The sequence below is a fragment of the Schistocerca cancellata genome, chromosome 4, assembly GCF_023864275.1.
Source record: "Schistocerca cancellata isolate TAMUIC-IGC-003103 chromosome 4, iqSchCanc2.1, whole genome shotgun sequence".
Lineage (NCBI taxonomy): Eukaryota > Metazoa > Arthropoda > Insecta > Orthoptera > Acrididae > Schistocerca > Schistocerca cancellata.
The window spans coordinates 710,093,698-710,112,092 of NC_064629.1; the positions used below are offsets into that span (position 1 = coordinate 710,093,698).

At 37.3% G+C, this 18,395-nt stretch overlaps 1 protein-coding gene across 3 annotated transcripts in view; it reads right to left on the reverse strand.

Moving 5' to 3' along the window:
- LOC126183705 (extended synaptotagmin-2-B) overlaps nucleotides 1-18,395 on the reverse strand; it is a 187,535-nt gene that overhangs the window by 85,238 nt on the left and 83,902 nt on the right. The window contains exon 9 of one of the 3 annotated variants that reach the window (XM_049925889.1): nucleotides 13,835-13,920. The exons of the other annotated variants lie outside the window; for them this stretch is intronic. Within the exon in view, the coding sequence (XP_049781846.1) occupies nucleotides 13,835-13,920 (86 nt within the window). The remainder of the gene's footprint in view (nucleotides 1-13,834; nucleotides 13,921-18,395) is intronic. 3 annotated transcript variants of the gene reach the window in all.

Below are 18,395 nucleotides of genomic sequence, written 5' to 3' on the forward strand. Positions count from 1 at the left end.
GGTTCTATTGTTTATCTATTTGTTTGTTTCTCTTCTCAGGCATTCATAACCTTTTATTACTCTTTTCTAAGTTTTATTGTTCGTCATATTGCTCCTCACCGACTTGCCTCTGGTAAGTTAGTTTGGTTAGCATCAGGCCTTGTTTCAGTTGCTCTTCATGTTAACAATGTTGCCTACTTCCCTACTTATTACTTCTGGTGTGTTTAGATCAGTCAAGAAGCTGCTAATATGGATGGAGTTGTGACGAATGACATTCTGTGCAGATGGATGGTCAAACTTAATCCTCACTACAGTCTGTCTGTGGCAGTTTATATTTGTTGGCTGGTGATTGATGGCCATTCCCACAAAAAATTAATAATAATGTGCAGTAGTTGAGCCAAATTTGGTATGTGAAACATCTGCTTCCACAAATGGCTTTAATATACAGAATCATTTTTCATCAGCTTCGAAAACACACACAAGCGCGTGACACCCCCCCCCCCCCTCTCTCTCTCTCTCTCTCTCTCTCTCTCTCTCTCTCTCTCTCTCTCCCCCCCCTCACTCTCTCGTCATGTCTACCCAGAAACATAATCTCTAGCAGTCTTTTTCACTGTGCCTGTCTGCCACTCTACATCTCCTCAGTTATCTTTTTTGTATTGTTCTTATTCCATCCTGGATTTTCCACAGCTTCAAACATATTTTGCTGCAACATCAATATTTCCAAAAACCTTTAGATGTGAGCAAACTCCAGAGGAACACCATCTGAATTCAAAGCAATATTTTACAAGGTGAGGAATAAATGCAATGGGGGTGGGGGTATGTCTCTAACTCTGTTGGAGGGAACCTAAACTAAATGATGGAAGCAAGCCCAACCTTTTTGGGACTCGCAAAAATCTCCAAAAACTGTCCAAGGTGATTACAAATGCAGAGAATGTTTTAACTCACTGTTCTACAATTTAGTAGAATCTTTTTCTGACTTCAAGAACACAAAATTCAGTTTTCAGTTTTGATTAAACTAACATTAATTTAAAAGTACATACAGCGTCAGTCACACGAAAATGAAACAGATGTAAAAAAAGTAAGTAAATTGTTTATTATTTCAAAAATAATCACTGTAATTATCAATAAAGTTATCCCACTGTGAGGCAAGACGGTCAACAGCACCATGCAAAAATTTTTGTGGTTGTCTACAGAACAATGATTGAACCCAGACAGGCACCTCTCCAGATGAAGGAAATTGACAACCACGAATGTCTTCATTCAGCATACCAAAAATATGAAAATGACACTGGAAGAGGTTGACATTTTAGGGAGGATGTATAAGGGCTTCCCAGCAAAACTTCTGCTGCATAGTCAGAATAATGATTTTGGCAACATGTGCGTGGTCTTCCCATACAATTTTCATTTTGGTGCCCTGAAGAAAAATATTCATGGCCATGTATTTGCTTTGGCTGAAGAAGTGCACAACTGGGTACAATGATGGTTCCATAGCAACTGTAAACATTTTCCCATGAAGGCATTCACCATCTTGTTTCACAGTGGGATAAATGTATTAACAGTTATGGTGATTACTTCTGAAATAATACACAGTTTACTTTACTCCATCTGCCTTGTTTTCCATTTGACTGCTCCTTATAAAAGACACATTTTCCCCCTTCCCTTTAACGACATGATTCCATAGAGGTAATCACATACACTCCCCTCTCAGTTACAAAATAGTCTTTTCACCCACATATTCCTCACAACCTCTTGCACCATGGGTCATACCTCTTGAAAGACGCAGGTACATACCTATCTCATGCATGTATACCATAACTACTTATTTTAGTACTGTCACCAGTATATTCTGTCTTGAGTACATAGGAAATATATATCCAAATTGTCCATTAGTTATAGGTGGAGACTTTAATCCGGCACCCATTGACTGGGAAAATTACACGTTTATCATAGGGGGCAGAAGCAAAGGCTCGTGTGAAGTTATTCTAGGAGCGCTCTCAACATACAACTTTGAGCAATTGGTTAGAAAACCAACTCGAGATGGGAACGTATTAGATATCTTGGAGACAAACAGACCTGATCTTTTTGAGGAAGTTAATCTAGAAGAAGGTATTAGCGACCATAATGTCGTTGTGGCTTCTATGTCAGTGGAATTTTTTAAAAAAAACAGCACAGAGTTTTCTTGTTTGGGAAAGCAAATAAAAGTGTCATGAATGAATATCTTCATAGTCAGCTCCAAGCATTCACCGTGGGACACAAAGATATTGAGTATCTCTGGTCGGAATTTATAGGTATTGTCCACCATGTGCTAGAGAAGTATGTGCCCAGCAAAAATAGAGGGGAGGGAAAGGATCCACCTTGGTACAACAAACATATTAGGAAGTTGCTGAGAAAGCAGAGAATTTTGCACAGTCGTTTTTAACATAGTCACTGCCCCGCTGACAAACAGAAATTATGCGAAATGAAAGCAGCTGTCAAAAGGTCAATGAGAGATTCTATTAACAAATCTGAAAGCAATATGTCATCTACAGATTCTAAAAATAACCCACCAAAAAATTTTGGTCGTATGTAAAATCTATGAACGCTACACATAATTCAATACCTTCTCTTGCTGACAGTACAGGTAATGTGACTGATGATGATAAACAGAGGGCCGAAATTCTAAACCCAGCTTTCGAAAACTTGTTTACGGTAGAGGACTGCAGCACCATTCCCACTTTCAATTATCGAACAAATGCAAGGATGGCTGACATAGTGTTGAGTGTATCTGGGATTGTAAAACAGTTAAGATCCTTAGATGCCAGGAAGGCATCTGGCCCAGGCAGTATCCCTGCAAGATTTTATGTTGACTGTGATACAAATATAGCACCATTCTTATCCATCACCTATCAGACATAATTGGAACAGCGGAAAATTCCATGGGACTGGAAGAAGGCCCAGGTCATAGCAATCTATAAAAAGGGTAGGAAATTGGATACACATAATTATCGCCCAATTTCACCTTCATCAATTTGTTGTAGAAACATGGAACATATTTTGTGTTCAGACATAATGACCTTCTAGACTCTGAGAAGCTCATCTGCAGAACCCAGCACAGTTTTAGGAAACAACGGTCAAGCGAGACACAACTGGCCCTTTTTGTGTGTGATATACAACAGGCTCTAGAAACCGGCTCCCAGGTTGATGCCATATTTCTCGACTTTCGAAAGGTGCTCGACTCAGTTCTGCACAGTCGCTTGCTCAAAAAAGTGCACACTTATGGCCTTTCCGATGACATATGCCGTTGGATACATAGTTTTCTAACAGACAGGGAGCAGTATGTCGCCCTGAACGGGGTGGCTTCAACAGAAACAAGCGTAACTTCAGGTGTGCCCCTGGGCAGTGTAATAGGTCCGCTGCTTTTTATGATTTACATAAATGATCTGGTTGATGGTACTGACAGTGGCATTAGACTTTTTGCCGATGATGCTGTAATCTACAGGAAAGTAGTATCACATGAAAGTTGTGAACAAATCAATGAGGATTTGCAGAAAATAAATGTGTGATGTAATGACTGGCAGTTATCTCTCAATATTAGTAAGTGTAATCTACTGCGTATAACAAGGCGAAAATCCCCATTAATGTATGAGTACAAAATAAATACCCAGTCTTTGGAAGCCGTAATGTCCGTCAAGTATCTAGGTGTGACTATTCAAAATGATCTCGAATGGAATGATCAGATTACACAAGTAAAGGGCAAGGCAAACTCTAGATTGCGATTTACTGGTAGAATCCTGAAGTGATGCAGAGGGAGGAGGGGGGGGGGGGGGGGGGGGTGCGCGCAATGATAGTTTAGACAAATGTGGGTGATAATGGCTGTGTCCCTTATGCCTCTGGAACATAACTGTTGCTATAGTAGAGCTACTTATTTCTTACTACACATTTTGAGAAGTCTGATTCATATATATTGAAAAAGTGATACCTTACAGTTAAAACAACAGCAAATTCAATTACATACTAGGGGAGGTCGAAAAATTTCTAGCCTAACAAATAAAGAATGACAGAAATTTCGTAAGACAAATTTATTTTTCAATGTAATACCTGTGTGCACTAATACACTTGCGGGCATGCTCTGATAATTCCTGCAGGTCTTTGATTTCAAGTCCAACCAAGTGTTCACAGCATCAATCACTGCATCATCATTGTCAAATCGTCATCCTTTGAGATCTTTTTTTCTTTTAGGTTTGGGAAAAGAAAAAAGTCGGATGGAGCCAAATCTGGAGAATACAGCAGATCATGTAGCAATTCAAACCTGCAGTCATGTGGTTTCCAGTATTGCGAGGGCTTTGTGCAGCAGTGCACTGTCCTGATGCGAAAGAACTCCATGTGCCAATTTTCTGCACCTTTCTTCTATCTCTCTTCTCTCAAACGGTGCAAGAGGGTGCAATAGTATGATGCACTGATAGTTACCATTTCTGCATCCCAGAAGACCAATGCCATCACCTTACAAGATGATGTTTGCACCTGGAAATTTTTTTGGGGGTAGGGGATGAAAGATATTTCCATTGTTGTGATGTTGTTTTGTCTCAGGATCGAAGTGGTGAACCCACATTTTGTCCAGTCTCACATAACTTTCAAGAAAACCATCTTCATCCACTTCAAATTGACGGACAATTTCTTCACAACACTGTACACAATCTTGTCTCTGATCTTCATTCAAGTCTTTTGGGACCCACCGAGATGAAACTTTCCACATTCCCAAAATATCCACAACAATGTCAAGAGGACACCCATGGGAGATTCCAAATGTGCTTTCAATGTGCTGCAACATTGTTTGATGATCCTGCACACTCGTACTGTGGATTACAGTCACTGTTTCATCAGTGGCAACAATGACAGGCCTTCCACTCCTTAGCACATCTTCCACACTCGTTCGTCCACGTTTGAAGTCAGACACCCAGTTTTTCCCTGTTGCACGAGATGGAGCACTGTCCTTAAGTGCATTCCGCATGTTCTCTGCAATTTCCTTCAACATCATACCCTTCAAATGAAGGCATTCAATCGCAGCACGGTTCTCGATTCCCTTGATATTCGGCATTTTGCTTACACTATGGTGTACAACACATCCTAGCAGTAAAACTAACAAAGCTGGAGCCATGAAATTTGACTCGCATACCCACAAAGGGGCACCATAAAAGTAGGTGGTGCTGTTTGTAAGAGACATTATGGTAACTGAAACCCTGGCAGATTAAAACTGTGTGCCCGACCGAGACTTGAACTCGGGACCTTCGCCTTTTGTGGGCAAGTGCTCTACCATCTGAGCTACTGAAGCACGACTCACACCCGGTCCTCACAGCTTTACTTCTGCCAGTATTTCGTCTCCTACCTTCCAAACTTTACAGAAGCTCTCCTGCGAACTTTGCAGAACTAGCACTCCAGAAAGAAAGGATACTGCGGAGACATGACTTAGCCACAGCTTCGGTAGCTCAGATGGTAGAGCACTTGCCCGCGAAAGGCAAAGGTCCCGAGTTTGAGTCTCGGTCGGGCACACAGTTTTAATCTGCCAGGAAGTTTCATATCAGCGCACACTCCGCTGCAGAGTGAAAATCTCATTATGGTAACTATCTTAGGCTAGAAACTTTTTGACCACCCCTCGTATAATGTTCCCTCCCTCCCTTTCTTTCTTTCAGGAATAATGACAAAAGATTATCTGTGCTTGTTTTCCTAACAGTTAGTATCCCACTAAAACAAAAATTGTATTCTTCACTCACCTGATACTTAACATAGCCTCAACATAGAAAAAGAGAAAATTTTGACTATTGTTCCAGATCTTATAGTGAAGGAAAACTTCTCTTAATTTTCTTCTACATTTAGATCAAGTTACTAATCCTAGCACCACACTGAATGTTTGTCACGATATTACTGTATGTTCGTACAGTTAGGTTTAGGTTAACCTTTTGTAAAATACATAATATGTGATTATATGTTACAAGTTAAAACTGGTTTAACTTGTCATTCGTAATGTATGCTGTATATACACTACACAGATTTAAGAGAAGTTGTTCTCAAATATATATGCCTCCCAGTTCAAACATGGTTGTAACAAATCATTGTAAAGTTAAGATATTACACCTGCAATATTCTTCTCGTGCAGTTTACTACTTCACCTGCACCAAGCAAATTCAAACGAATAAAGCCCATGTTATAAAAAAATATAGGTGCCATGGGCAACATGATATTTTGCATAATGATGCCATATAACAATTAAAATCCAAGCAGTGTTTTGGAAGCAGCAGAAAATTTGGAGTTTGGATACTGATTTTACTGACCCAATACAGATATGACATTATTAACAACTGCAAGTATAATTTTGGAAATATTAATTTGCATATAAAGTAGTGACGGTGATGGGATGATTACATTTTTCGTCTTCTTGATTATAATAACCCTTATTTCTTTACAAAACAAAATAAAAAAAAGGTATCAAATATGATAATACCAAGTTGGCTAAATACTAAAACTACAGGTCTGGTTATTTCTATGAGTTAACAGAGCAACACAAGTGCATGAAAAATATGGTATAAATCCTTTAAATAGTTTTGGTTGCATCAATTTATTTTGGAGGCTATGCATAGCATTGGGTGATATCTCAAACATAGTGAGAGTGTCCTAATCAAAATTTTTGAAGTCCGAGTCAAACATTTTTCGGCCTATTAAACTGATTTTCAAGTCGCATGTTCAAAAGCAAAGTTGTTTGTACTTCACATTAAACTGTCTGTCATATCCCCTCACAACTGACACAGTAAGTTGTCTTTTAGTTCAGAGGAATGCAAGGACATATTTCCACCTGAAAGAGGACCTTTCCTAGTGGAGCTATGTTTCACTTTTTTTTTTTTTAAACATCACACAGTATCAATAGTAAATTTAGCATCTTTTAGTAATTATGAATGAGCCTAGTACACTCTAGTCATATTAACAACACATGCATATGCGTGTGTGCGCTCCCCCCCCCCCCCCCCCCCCCCCCTTTCCCCCAACGCACACCCACGCCCACGCCCACACAGGGAGAGGGAGAGGAAGATTTAAGTTCACCTTGCATGCTTTAGCGTACAGTAAACAGAAAAAGCCCTTTTTGAATGTTACTACATATTTACTAAAGGAGAGATGACAGTACAATATATGCAAAATATACTTTTATAAATCTGAAAATGGTTGAAGTGTTAAATAGATAACACCCAACACATTTCAAAAGTCAGTGGACTATATCTATTGTCAACTGAAATGGCAACAATTATAAAAATATGAATAAAAATTAAAGAATAAATATATGAAGCAACTGTAATAATGCATAAAATCAATAATTATTGTGCAGTCAAATAATTTATGATTTCATTTTTTCCTTATTAACAATAGCTTTTTACATAATCAATACAAATCACAGCTATATGCAGTAACGCAATCTAACTTTTACAGATCTGCATAAATATCACTCACTATCTACAATGCATATACCATAACATTCCATTCAGTAACACCATTACAAAAAGAACAAAGTCCAAGAATTCAAAACTTACACTTCTAAAATTGGACAAGAATTACATTTATTTAATGGTTATTTTTATACGTCATAATGAAAGACATTCATGTAAAGACAACATCAATTTTAAGCTGTTACATCTTCTGAGAGCAGCTTTATGCAACACAGTCATATGTGTGTCCCCAACTATGTTAGTGAATAGAACAAAGATATTAGTAGAATTTGCTGGAAAGTGCCAAAGATATAAAAGGCACTACAGTTAAAACAAAAGAAAATTCCACTGCAGACTGTGAAAAGAACTGGACCACCTGAACAACAAGAAGCACCATTCTCTGGTTGAAATAGCACACAAAGTAGAAAAACAGACTGTTGTAAGATACACAATCACATGCAATAATGGAGAGAAAGTAGTTAGAAAGATGAATGACAAAAGAAAATTAGTGGGAAATAAAAACCACTGAAGCTGATCATGCTCTAATGCTAACTTGTAACAAACCAGTTTGCACATCGTATATCACAGAAGTTAATTTCTTAGCAATACTGTCACACAGCACCTTTTTCATTTATAGAGCTACTTCATGGAAAATTTAGCTTTTAATTTCTTTTTATGCTTTAAAATCACACTGAAGTTGCCAATTAAACCCATTTCATTATCTTCTTCTACTATAGTATTTTACTCTTAAAATTTCCTTTGCTTTCTCTTGCTTTCCACTACACTCAAGACACTATCTATCCCATTTCTAACCAATATAACTTTATGAGCATATAAGAAATATTACGCTGCAGGAAAAGAACACACACAGCGCCCAGTTTATTTAGTGCATGCTGCTTCTGTAAACAGTTGTCAGACGCTACAAGAGTACAAGATAAATAAATACTGAAGGCATTCTTTAGTTTTGCTGCACCACAGTTGTAATAATAGTTTAATTCTATATGGTACCCTCCCCATTTACAATAATTTAATTTCAGAACTTACCTGTAATTTTTACATGTGTTCAAATAGCTGATATTGATATTAGGTTTCTATACCATGTTGTTTTACAATGTTTTAATCAATATAAATTTACAAAATTTCCACATTTTGTATAAGCTGCAAAAATAACATTTTGAGGTGTACACATCATCTACAAATGAAACTGGAACTAACAATATATAAGGTATATGTTAGAAGTATTGACCCTGGCTATTGAGACACTTGTCCCACTGTGACACAAGGCTGTCAAAGGTTGTCTCATAAAATTCTCGGGGCTGCGATGTTAACCAGTTCCACAAGTAGAGCTGGACATTGTCATCCGAGGTGAATCATTTGCTGCTCAGAGCCTTTTTAAGGGGTCCAATAATGACGTAATCACAGGGAGAGAGGTCCGGACTGAATGGAGGGTGGCTGAGAACCTCCCATTTGAATTTCTGCAGGAGTGCTGCCACTGTGTTGGCTGTATGAGGCTTTGCATTGTTGTGGAGCAGAATGACCCCACGAGTGAGATTGCCTGGTAGTTTCAATTAGTTCACTTGGCGAAGGGTGGTCAAGGTTAGCAAGTAATGCTGGGCATTCACTGTTGACCTGTGCTGCAGGAAGTGAATCAGAAGGGGGCCATCTTGGTCCACTTAAAAAGGCTCTGAGGGGCAAACGATTCACGTCAGATGATGCGTTTCACGTCGGACGACGATGTCCAGCTGTACATGCGGAACTGGTTAACATTGCACCCCCAGGAATTTTATGAGACAGCCATTCAAATGGCTCTGAGCACTATGAGACTTAACTTCTGAGGTCATCAGTCGCCTAGAACTTAGAACTAATTAAACCTAACTAACCTAAGGACATCACGCACATCCATGCCGGAGGCAGGATTCGAACCCGCGACCGTAGCGGTTGCTCGGTTCCAGACTGTAGCGCCTAGAACCGCACAGCCACTCCGGCCGGCAGACAGCCATTCACTGCCTTGTGTCACAGTGGGACAAGTGTCTCGACAGCCAGGGTCAATAGTACTAACATACAGGTACCGGTTTCTGTAATTATGCCTCTGGCTCATTTCTTTTTGAATACACCTTATAAAACTAGGTAATAACTGTCAATCTGTTATCAAAGGGTATGTATGATGTCACATAGAAGAACTGCAGCTGTAGGCTTCTTAGGTGTTATCTGTGAAACTGTACTTACTAAATATCTGATAGGTTACCACCTGTGATAACAGTGTTGTGGTAATCAAATTTAACAAAAAGAAAGGAATGTAGTTTAGGGTGTAATGTCCCACTGCTGTTGAGGTCATTAGAAACAGGGCACAAGCTCACATTGGACAAGGATGGAGCAGGAAATTGACCATGACTTCACAGAAGGAACCATCCCCTTAAAATTTAACACTTGAACCAAAGGCTCATATGTGCAATTTAGTGTGGACTGTACGATTCTGTAGAGACAAGATGCAGTGAAAGATAAGCTCCTGAGTCTATGAATTTTCACCTGTCACTTCACTTCAGGTTTCTTAACATAGAGCACATTACAACAATCCGACAAATTCTAGACATAGAAATAATTGAGATATGAAAAATTGGATGTTGTACAACTAGATTACCACAAATACAAAACTAGCCACAAGCACTGACATTCACAAAGTGCTAAGAAAAATCATCAGATGCACCAGTTAGACATGTGAAAACCTGGATCCACCTCACTAAAAAGGAGGAGATCTATGGTTACTACACATAGTCACTTCCACTTACTAGCTACTATCAGATGTGCAGACACTAATCTATATGTGGTAACATCGTTGTTTTCTTTTTTAGTTAAATACTTCGTTTTATGATTTAATAAACTGAAGCTATATATGGCAAAAACATCTTAATGAACAACACCTACAAACATGCACTAAGCATTATTTAACACTGTCTGTTAGAAGTTAGGAATGTTACAGACTGCTGCCAGCATTGAAGGCAAGAGAAAAAATACTAGCTCGTTTAGACAAAGATGGAAGAGCAAATCATCCATAGCCTTTTTGAAGGAACATCTTGCCATTTAAATCATGGTACTCAAATGACAATATGGAACTGTTTCTGCTGAATATGTATCCAGTGTTGTGATCACTGTACTTTACTCAGTTCATATTGTTTGATATGTCACTGTGTGCATTTAAAACTAAATAGCAGCAGGAGAAAGTAGTGGTTCTCCAACTGAAAGCGAGTGCGATAATTCGCTTTGTTGGCGATGTAGTAGGCACCCCAACAATGAACTGTGAAATAAATACAGAACGAACTTGCAGTTCCTTATAAGGATGTTATCCAGAACATCCGACATTCACAGCCAAAGAACTATATGAACACATTTAATATGCAGTACAGCTCTGACTTCACCAGTAACTGATTTTTGAAGGGTATAACATTGCTGTGTGCCTCTGAAACCCAGCAAATTAATTTTTTTCTGAATAGATGTTCAGATGAGTACATTTCATGATCCTAATTTATACATTTCAAAAGGCTCATTTCCATGAATAACAATGTACAAAATACTGTCTGATAGACAATCTGAAATGCACTTTTAGTTATCTTCATAAATATAACTTCATAAGCAGGCTTATTTATGTGCAGCTTTCACTCATTAAATGATAGTACTTGTATTATGACCAATAAACATTGCTATGTCTAAAGCCTTTCTGAAGCGCTACTTTGAGTGGAAATGTATGAAAATAACAACTGGAGGATCTTTTTAAAGACAAACTTTTCCTCAGATACCACATTTCTCAATAAATAAGTCATAATTAGTACAACTGCATTATCACACTTAACTTATAATAATGTGACCTATTGTGATAATTAGATGGTTAAAAAGTATGGAATGCTAATTCTACATTATTTCTAGTAATCTTATTAAAACATACTGTGTTGTGGAACTGGGGAGAGAAAGAGAGAGAGAGAGAGAGAGAGAGAGAGAGAGAGAGAGAGAGAGAGAGAGAGAGAGACCCCTACAGCTGCAGCAAACAACTTACCATAAAGGAGCATTGAAGAAGTGTATACATAATTGGGAGCAAGGGACACAAGGGTCTCAGACGACAAAAAGAAAAGAAAAAAAAAATGAGGACCATTATTCTTTTTAATTTAGTAACAGCTATTGTGAGCAGAAAATTTTTACTTTAGTGGGACTGGAAGCCCGTCCTATGATCATGAGATGGTACACAGGACAACCTGTTACTGTAAGTAATAAAAGGCGGCAGAATAGCTGTTCCCGAGACAATATCTAATGTGCAGCAGATAGATTGTCTGGGAACATACAGATCAATTGTAATCAAAGTGACCTTGTTATCTGTGGCAAATTCTTTGGGAACTATAAGTAGTAACAGCCCACAATGAGGATGATGGAGGAATTTCTGGTTATATTAACTTCAATTGATATGTTGTCAACAACTATTATCTCAATGTTTGCAAAATATGTGAGTAATAATAATTCACATAATAGTAGCCAAACAGAGTGGTACTGTACACAATCACAGTGATCTGATTGCTGAAACTTGCGTATCCAGTAGCCATTTATTAGTTTGGACCATGTTGGGAGCAAAATTTGTTTTGTAAACCGGAATACGCATTACATTTCTTTGTCAGTTTTATGGACTATGTGGAACTGGATGCTGATTAATTTCTCTGAGCAAAACCATAGTTACAGTACATAAGTTTATGGCACTTGAGTATTTGAGATTTTGCATCTGCCACTGTCCATTTAATAAGCGAAAAACCACAATTTATTAATGACTTCAGCAACCTGCTACCAATTTGAAGGTAACAAATGAGTCATGAATGTGACTAAGGAGGATATACTGAGTGAAATGTTGATTTACATGGGCTCTTGGAGGAAATTACAGATGCCACGAGCATGTACCTGCGTTACGGGGCCACATGGGAACAGCCATTGGTTGCAAGATTGGTCTTGGAAAAGTAAGTAAGAGATGAGGTACTGTTGCAGGGTCTGAACAAAAGAAATAAGAAAAATAATATCACATTTACATGATTAAAAATAGTACACTGAAATAATCTCAGTGCATATTGTTAGTAACACACAAAACTGGGTGTCAGTGGGAACCTCACGCAGCTACATGGAAGTGTTCTGAAATAATGTAGGAAGAACTTCAGTTAAAAAGATATGAATTTGTCTAGCCATCTCCAATGAAATCACACACAAAAGAACTAATTTTGTTTTATTTTCAGGAATGGTTAAAATTCTGACTTAGCAAACACATGCAGGTAGTACGATCCTATAGCAATGTATCTGGATCCTAGTGGTAAACATTTTAATGACAATTACTGCCAGCATCTGCAACCTGTGAATTTAGTTATGTGCCCATTTAAGCATGTTCAGCACATTACTTGAGATTCAAAAGTCCATTTCATTTCCTTAGTCTCAAGTGATGGCTCACAAATACATCTGATTCACAACTGCAACTTATCTGGGAACTTTTCATAAGCAAATATACAGTCACCATTAGTAACAGATTGCGCTACAAGTGTGTACTTTATAAAAGAAATCAATCTGCAATATGTTACATTACAGGATCTTGCACTTTTTATATTTTCACCCATGAATGATGGTGCTGAGATATCATTATTATTTTAAGGTATCATTAAGCTTTTTTTAAAAAATAATCAACAGCAGCTTAATTTGAAACGGAAACTTTTTCACATAATATTCTTAATATACTGACTAACTTTTCATTCAGATTGTTCAGTGTGCTTACAGTCAACTGTGATGGGCACAAAATATTCTTTCTATCTTCCATACATTCATCATTTTAGAATGTTGCACATGTGTTATCAAGAACAGATTACAATCAGACTGTACATTATCCTCTAATTGCAAATAAAATTTTATTTTGGGCTTATTTAATGTACAAATAAGATAATATAGTTAACACACACATTTCTGAAACAATGAATGCCTGTCATCAAAATTCATTAGCTACTGACAGATCCTAATCTCCATCATGAAAAAAATGAGCATAATAAGCACCAACCTGGTTAACTATTCAGATAAAAATTGTATACAGGAATCTCACGTGTCACAATGCTGATCCTGCATCCTGGACAAGTTCTACATTCAATTCTTTAATTCCATGTGTGGAATGAGGCCTTTCTCTAAAAACATTAAGTTCATTCATCTTTCATGTATGACCATGGAGATGCTCCTGTCTTTACTTTGTTACTATAACCCAGTCCCAAATTTACAGCAAATATGAGAACGAAGATTTGGTTAACACAGATCAACGTGTTTGAAAACACCCAGTTTTATGTCATACATTACATATTTATTTGCCTCATTAAAGATCATGCTGAAATGTGGGTAGGTGAAATATGCTGGATTCTCACCTGCCAAGACTTTCATCCGCTGAAGAGTCATCATAATCCATCAGATGCAACAGAAGCTCTTGGCTGCGTGAGTCAAACACGATGCTCTGGGGGTGCAAGCAGGCTCACAAACATCAAAGCAGTAATGCCACACACAGTAAATACGCAGTATACTCATAAAGCAAAAATAAAAAGTATTCATTAACCTCATATGCTAAAAACCACCTAATCTTTGGGATGACGACATACTTTAAATACAATGAAGAGTTTTAGAACAGTTCATGCATGTTTCAGGAAATTAAATGTGAAATTGCAGTTTCGGGGACATGACAGCTGTGTTTATACAAAATTTGGGATATTAGAGGATTATTTGTAACAACTATTTAAACTGAATCTAAGGGCAGTTAAAATAGATTTAGATGCCTCTTCAAAACATCTATAAAGAATATAGACTGTGTCACCTTGTACTCTTAATCATAGTATAGTGAGCACATGAATAGTAATATTATCTGCTGTGATTTACAACCAAGTTAATCCCATTCTAACTGACAAATCTTAGTGCATTAAACTCTTACTTCAGACAATAAAGCATTCCTAATCTACTAAATTGCATAATTTGCACAATAAAGGGCAGCTATCAAACAAAATGGAGTAAAATATATGCATATAAAATCTAAACTATGAAAATTTACATCAGCTCTGAAAATGTGGTTTTTTAGTTTCAGTATTAATGGCAGTCTTCACTGAGGGGAGCATGTACTACAAAATATGAATCACTTACTACAAAAAAAATCTTCAATTTGACTGTAAAATCACTGTAGGTCCTTATACAATTAACTTTGCCACACTTCAAAGCACTTAACAAGGACCACCAACATTAAACCTATTTTTAAATTAATTTGATAACAACAAAGCTAAAATAGCTCACTGTAGGTTATTAACTGCATGACACCCATTACAGATAAAGACTGAAGTAGTTTGGTCTGCATGCAATTATATCTAGTTTTCAAACAAGCAAAGTGAGTAACACACAAAAAGATATCAAATTAAATTTTGGCTTCAAACTACAACTGGAAATAAATGTGTGTGGCTGTCTTCCCTTCAGTGAATTGTTTTGGGAAAGTATTGCTGAGTTTACTTCAGAGATTATGAAATAAATTACTATTTCAATTTTGAAAGTCCTTACTCTTAAGAGAGTACCCAAGAAACTGCTGCCCACAACACCCTAGCCATAAATCATAAAATAATTTAATTATCTAACAAATGGGGTCCTGGGGAACTGAGAGAGAGTGAGAGAGAGAGAGAGAGAGAGAGAGAGAGAGAGAGAGCGGGTGGGGGGGGGGGGAGGGGGAGGGATAGGGGATGCTGACAGACAGTCAAGGGCAGCAGGGCAAGCAGGGAATGAGAGTGAAGATACTGTATGTGAGAAAATGAAGGGGGTGAAAGTTTCTTAAGGTAACCCCGAACTATCTGTTAGCAATTCAACTCAAACAACTCAATCCATTGCTTTGTTACATATTTCTATTTGTCTTACCTTTCTTTTAGCTCCTGACAAAGAAATCACCGAATACAAAAGCTTGAAATTATAATCATCAACTACTGTACATTTAAGCTTGGCCGATACCAACAGTTCCTGTTTACCTGATTCACAAGTACCTGGTATATTTCTCCCTATTTATGTTTTCTAACACAGTGATAGTCAAAATGATGGCCAATACTTGCAGCATGCAGTGAGTATTTTTCTTTTTTTTAGTACATGCAGCATTCTGTTTCGTTTAGTTTTATACTTGCATATTTTTAACTAAAAGCAGAAGTACGAAACAAATATCTTGGTGGTATTTGTGGAAAGCACATGAAGAATCAAGATTTACTACAGATCAATCATAACAGTACTGAATAATTTTAATGTATTAGGCTTTTCATTTAATTATCCCTCTTCTTCATGAAGATCAAACTTGGACCATAAATGCCTAGATATACAGAATTCCAGGTTTAGAAATGGACTCTAGCACTGAATTTGAGTTATGTTCTCTAGAGGTATAATAAGCCCATGAAACAGACTCTCAGTGGGCTACTGTTTGAATTTCTCAGGACTGTTGTTGATTGGTTTGGTCTCTATCGAAACTGACAGGATCATTGTGCCCATAACTTGGTGGACAAAGAATCATAGTTACAGAGCAAATGAAAATGTGAGAAAGTAGCAAAATGAAGGCAGGCAAGGGTTTAATGTCCTTTAGATCACTAGGTCACCAGAGACAGGAACAACTAGTATGTTATAAGCACAAATAAAACAGTAATGCTTTCCCAATTTCAAGCTTAGGCTTAACAATTCCATTTAACATTTAATATTAAGGTACCAGAAAGTAACTTATCTCCTGCTATTAGTAGTAAGTGCACTTAGCTAACACCATGAAAGAGTTGCAAATCTTGTAATCATCGTTTAGCTAAAACCAATTTTGTTGAAAGCACTTGTCTTTAAGCTTAATATTTAGGCTTTTCCTTCACATCATTAGTGCTAAATACAGTAATGAATTACAACCTCTTGTCCATTTTTCAAAGCAATGTAGATTAAAACAGATATTGTATCACTAAGGACAATTTATTTGTTTTATTTTATGGCCAAAACAGTTTCTCAGTGTCTATATTCGAAAATGGGAGGTAAACTACCTTCAACACAACAGCAGGTCTTTGACAATGTAAATATTTTTCAGTTGGCAAGGAAAGTAGTACTTCTATTACATTCTGAAGGGATTGTACCCCTTCAGAGTATCTACACTACAGAGAACTGCCACTATGTATACATAACAGACTCTCTGCCATGTCTCATTAACAGAGATCATCATTATCACCCTAGGGTTGAAACAAGAACCAAGGGTTGTGGACACAGACTTGCATTGATCTGTGACCATGAGAGTTGGCAGCCTAGTCTGATGCTGTAGCCTAGAGTGCACACAGTGAGAATCTAGTAAGGGCAGTTGACCCCCACCCTCTAGGAAAAAAAATTCACAAACTGAACTTGGATCCAGTAAAGCCAGACAGACAAGACACAATAATTCAGTAGCAGTCTGAAGAAAGCAGAACATGTAATGGACATTGACTAATAGCAAGTGTTCTCAGAGAGCTATTTGTGGTGAAATTTCCTCCTCCACTTGTAGGCCAGACCTCCGGTATGGGTACGCTGTTAAGAGCAGCTCAGTTAATTTACAGCCCAGTACATTCCAATGTTTCCCTAATCTCTGTCTGAAGCTTTTTTTATGTTTTTCCAAAGCTTCACAGTTTCATCACCAAAAATTACTTTTCTCACAATAATAAATCCATCGCTGAATTATTTCAACTTGCAACAGAGGTACAAGTTTTATCCACCAATGTTACAATTCCCAACCTTTTAGCACACCAAATCATACAAAAAACAATACATTTTGGAGATATTTATGATGCAGTGCAGATCAATAATTTTAGCTACCTGGGATCTACTTTAGAGAAAAAAAAGAGATACAATTAAATGTTGAATTTAATAAAGGAATTATTAATCATCTGAACAACATGGCAGAAACACCTGTCCCCATCAGAGCAAAATCCTTTCTGTCCCAGTCCACTCAGTTCTTCTCAGTAGCAGGAACCAAATTTTGGAACAACCTCCCACATTATATTACAGAACTAAGTAACACCTCCAGTTTCAGAAGACAGGTTATGACATATCTACTAAAACAACAATAATATTACCATTGTCCCTGTACGCACTCATTACCCTTGTACATGCCTCTTCCCAACCTGATCTCCTCATTTTCCGATCTTCTTAGCTGATGTAGTCGCCTTGAATTTCCTTTTTCCAGAACTTGCTATACAAGAAACATCTATTCTGTACACCTATAAATTCTTCTTATATCTGCCACTATCATCATCATCATTATCATTATTATTATTATTTCTTTACTTTCTCAGATGTTAAGTCTGGTTAAAAATGGAAAATGACGCGGACCTTGATCAAGCGTCACTTCCTTTTAACTGTACAGTATATGTTATACTGCATTTAGGAACTTTCGGGTAATTGAACATGTATCAATAATTACAGATTTCTGTAATTGTATATATAAGTTTGGATGTAGCTGTATTGCATTGATGTACTGGTGGATATTGTGTGGTATGACTCCTGTAGTTGATAGTATAATTGGTATAATGTCAACTTTATCCTGATGCCACATGTCCTTGACTTCCTCAGCCAGTTGGATGTATTTTTCAATTTTTTCTCCTGTTTTCTTTTATATATTTGTTGTATTGGGTATGGATATTTCGATTAGTTGTGTTACTTTCTTCTTTTTATTGGTGAGTATGATGTCAGGTTTGTTATGTGGTGTTGTTTTATCTGTTATAATGGTTATGTTCCAGTATATTTGTATTCATCATTTTCCAGTACATTTTGTGGTGCATACTTGTATGTGGGAACGTGTTGTTTTATAAGTTTATGTTGTAAGGCAAGCTGTTGATGTATTATTTTTGCTACATTGTCATGTCTTCTGGGGTATTCTGTATTTGCTAGTATTGTACATCCACTTGTGATGTGATCTACTGTTTCTATTTGTTG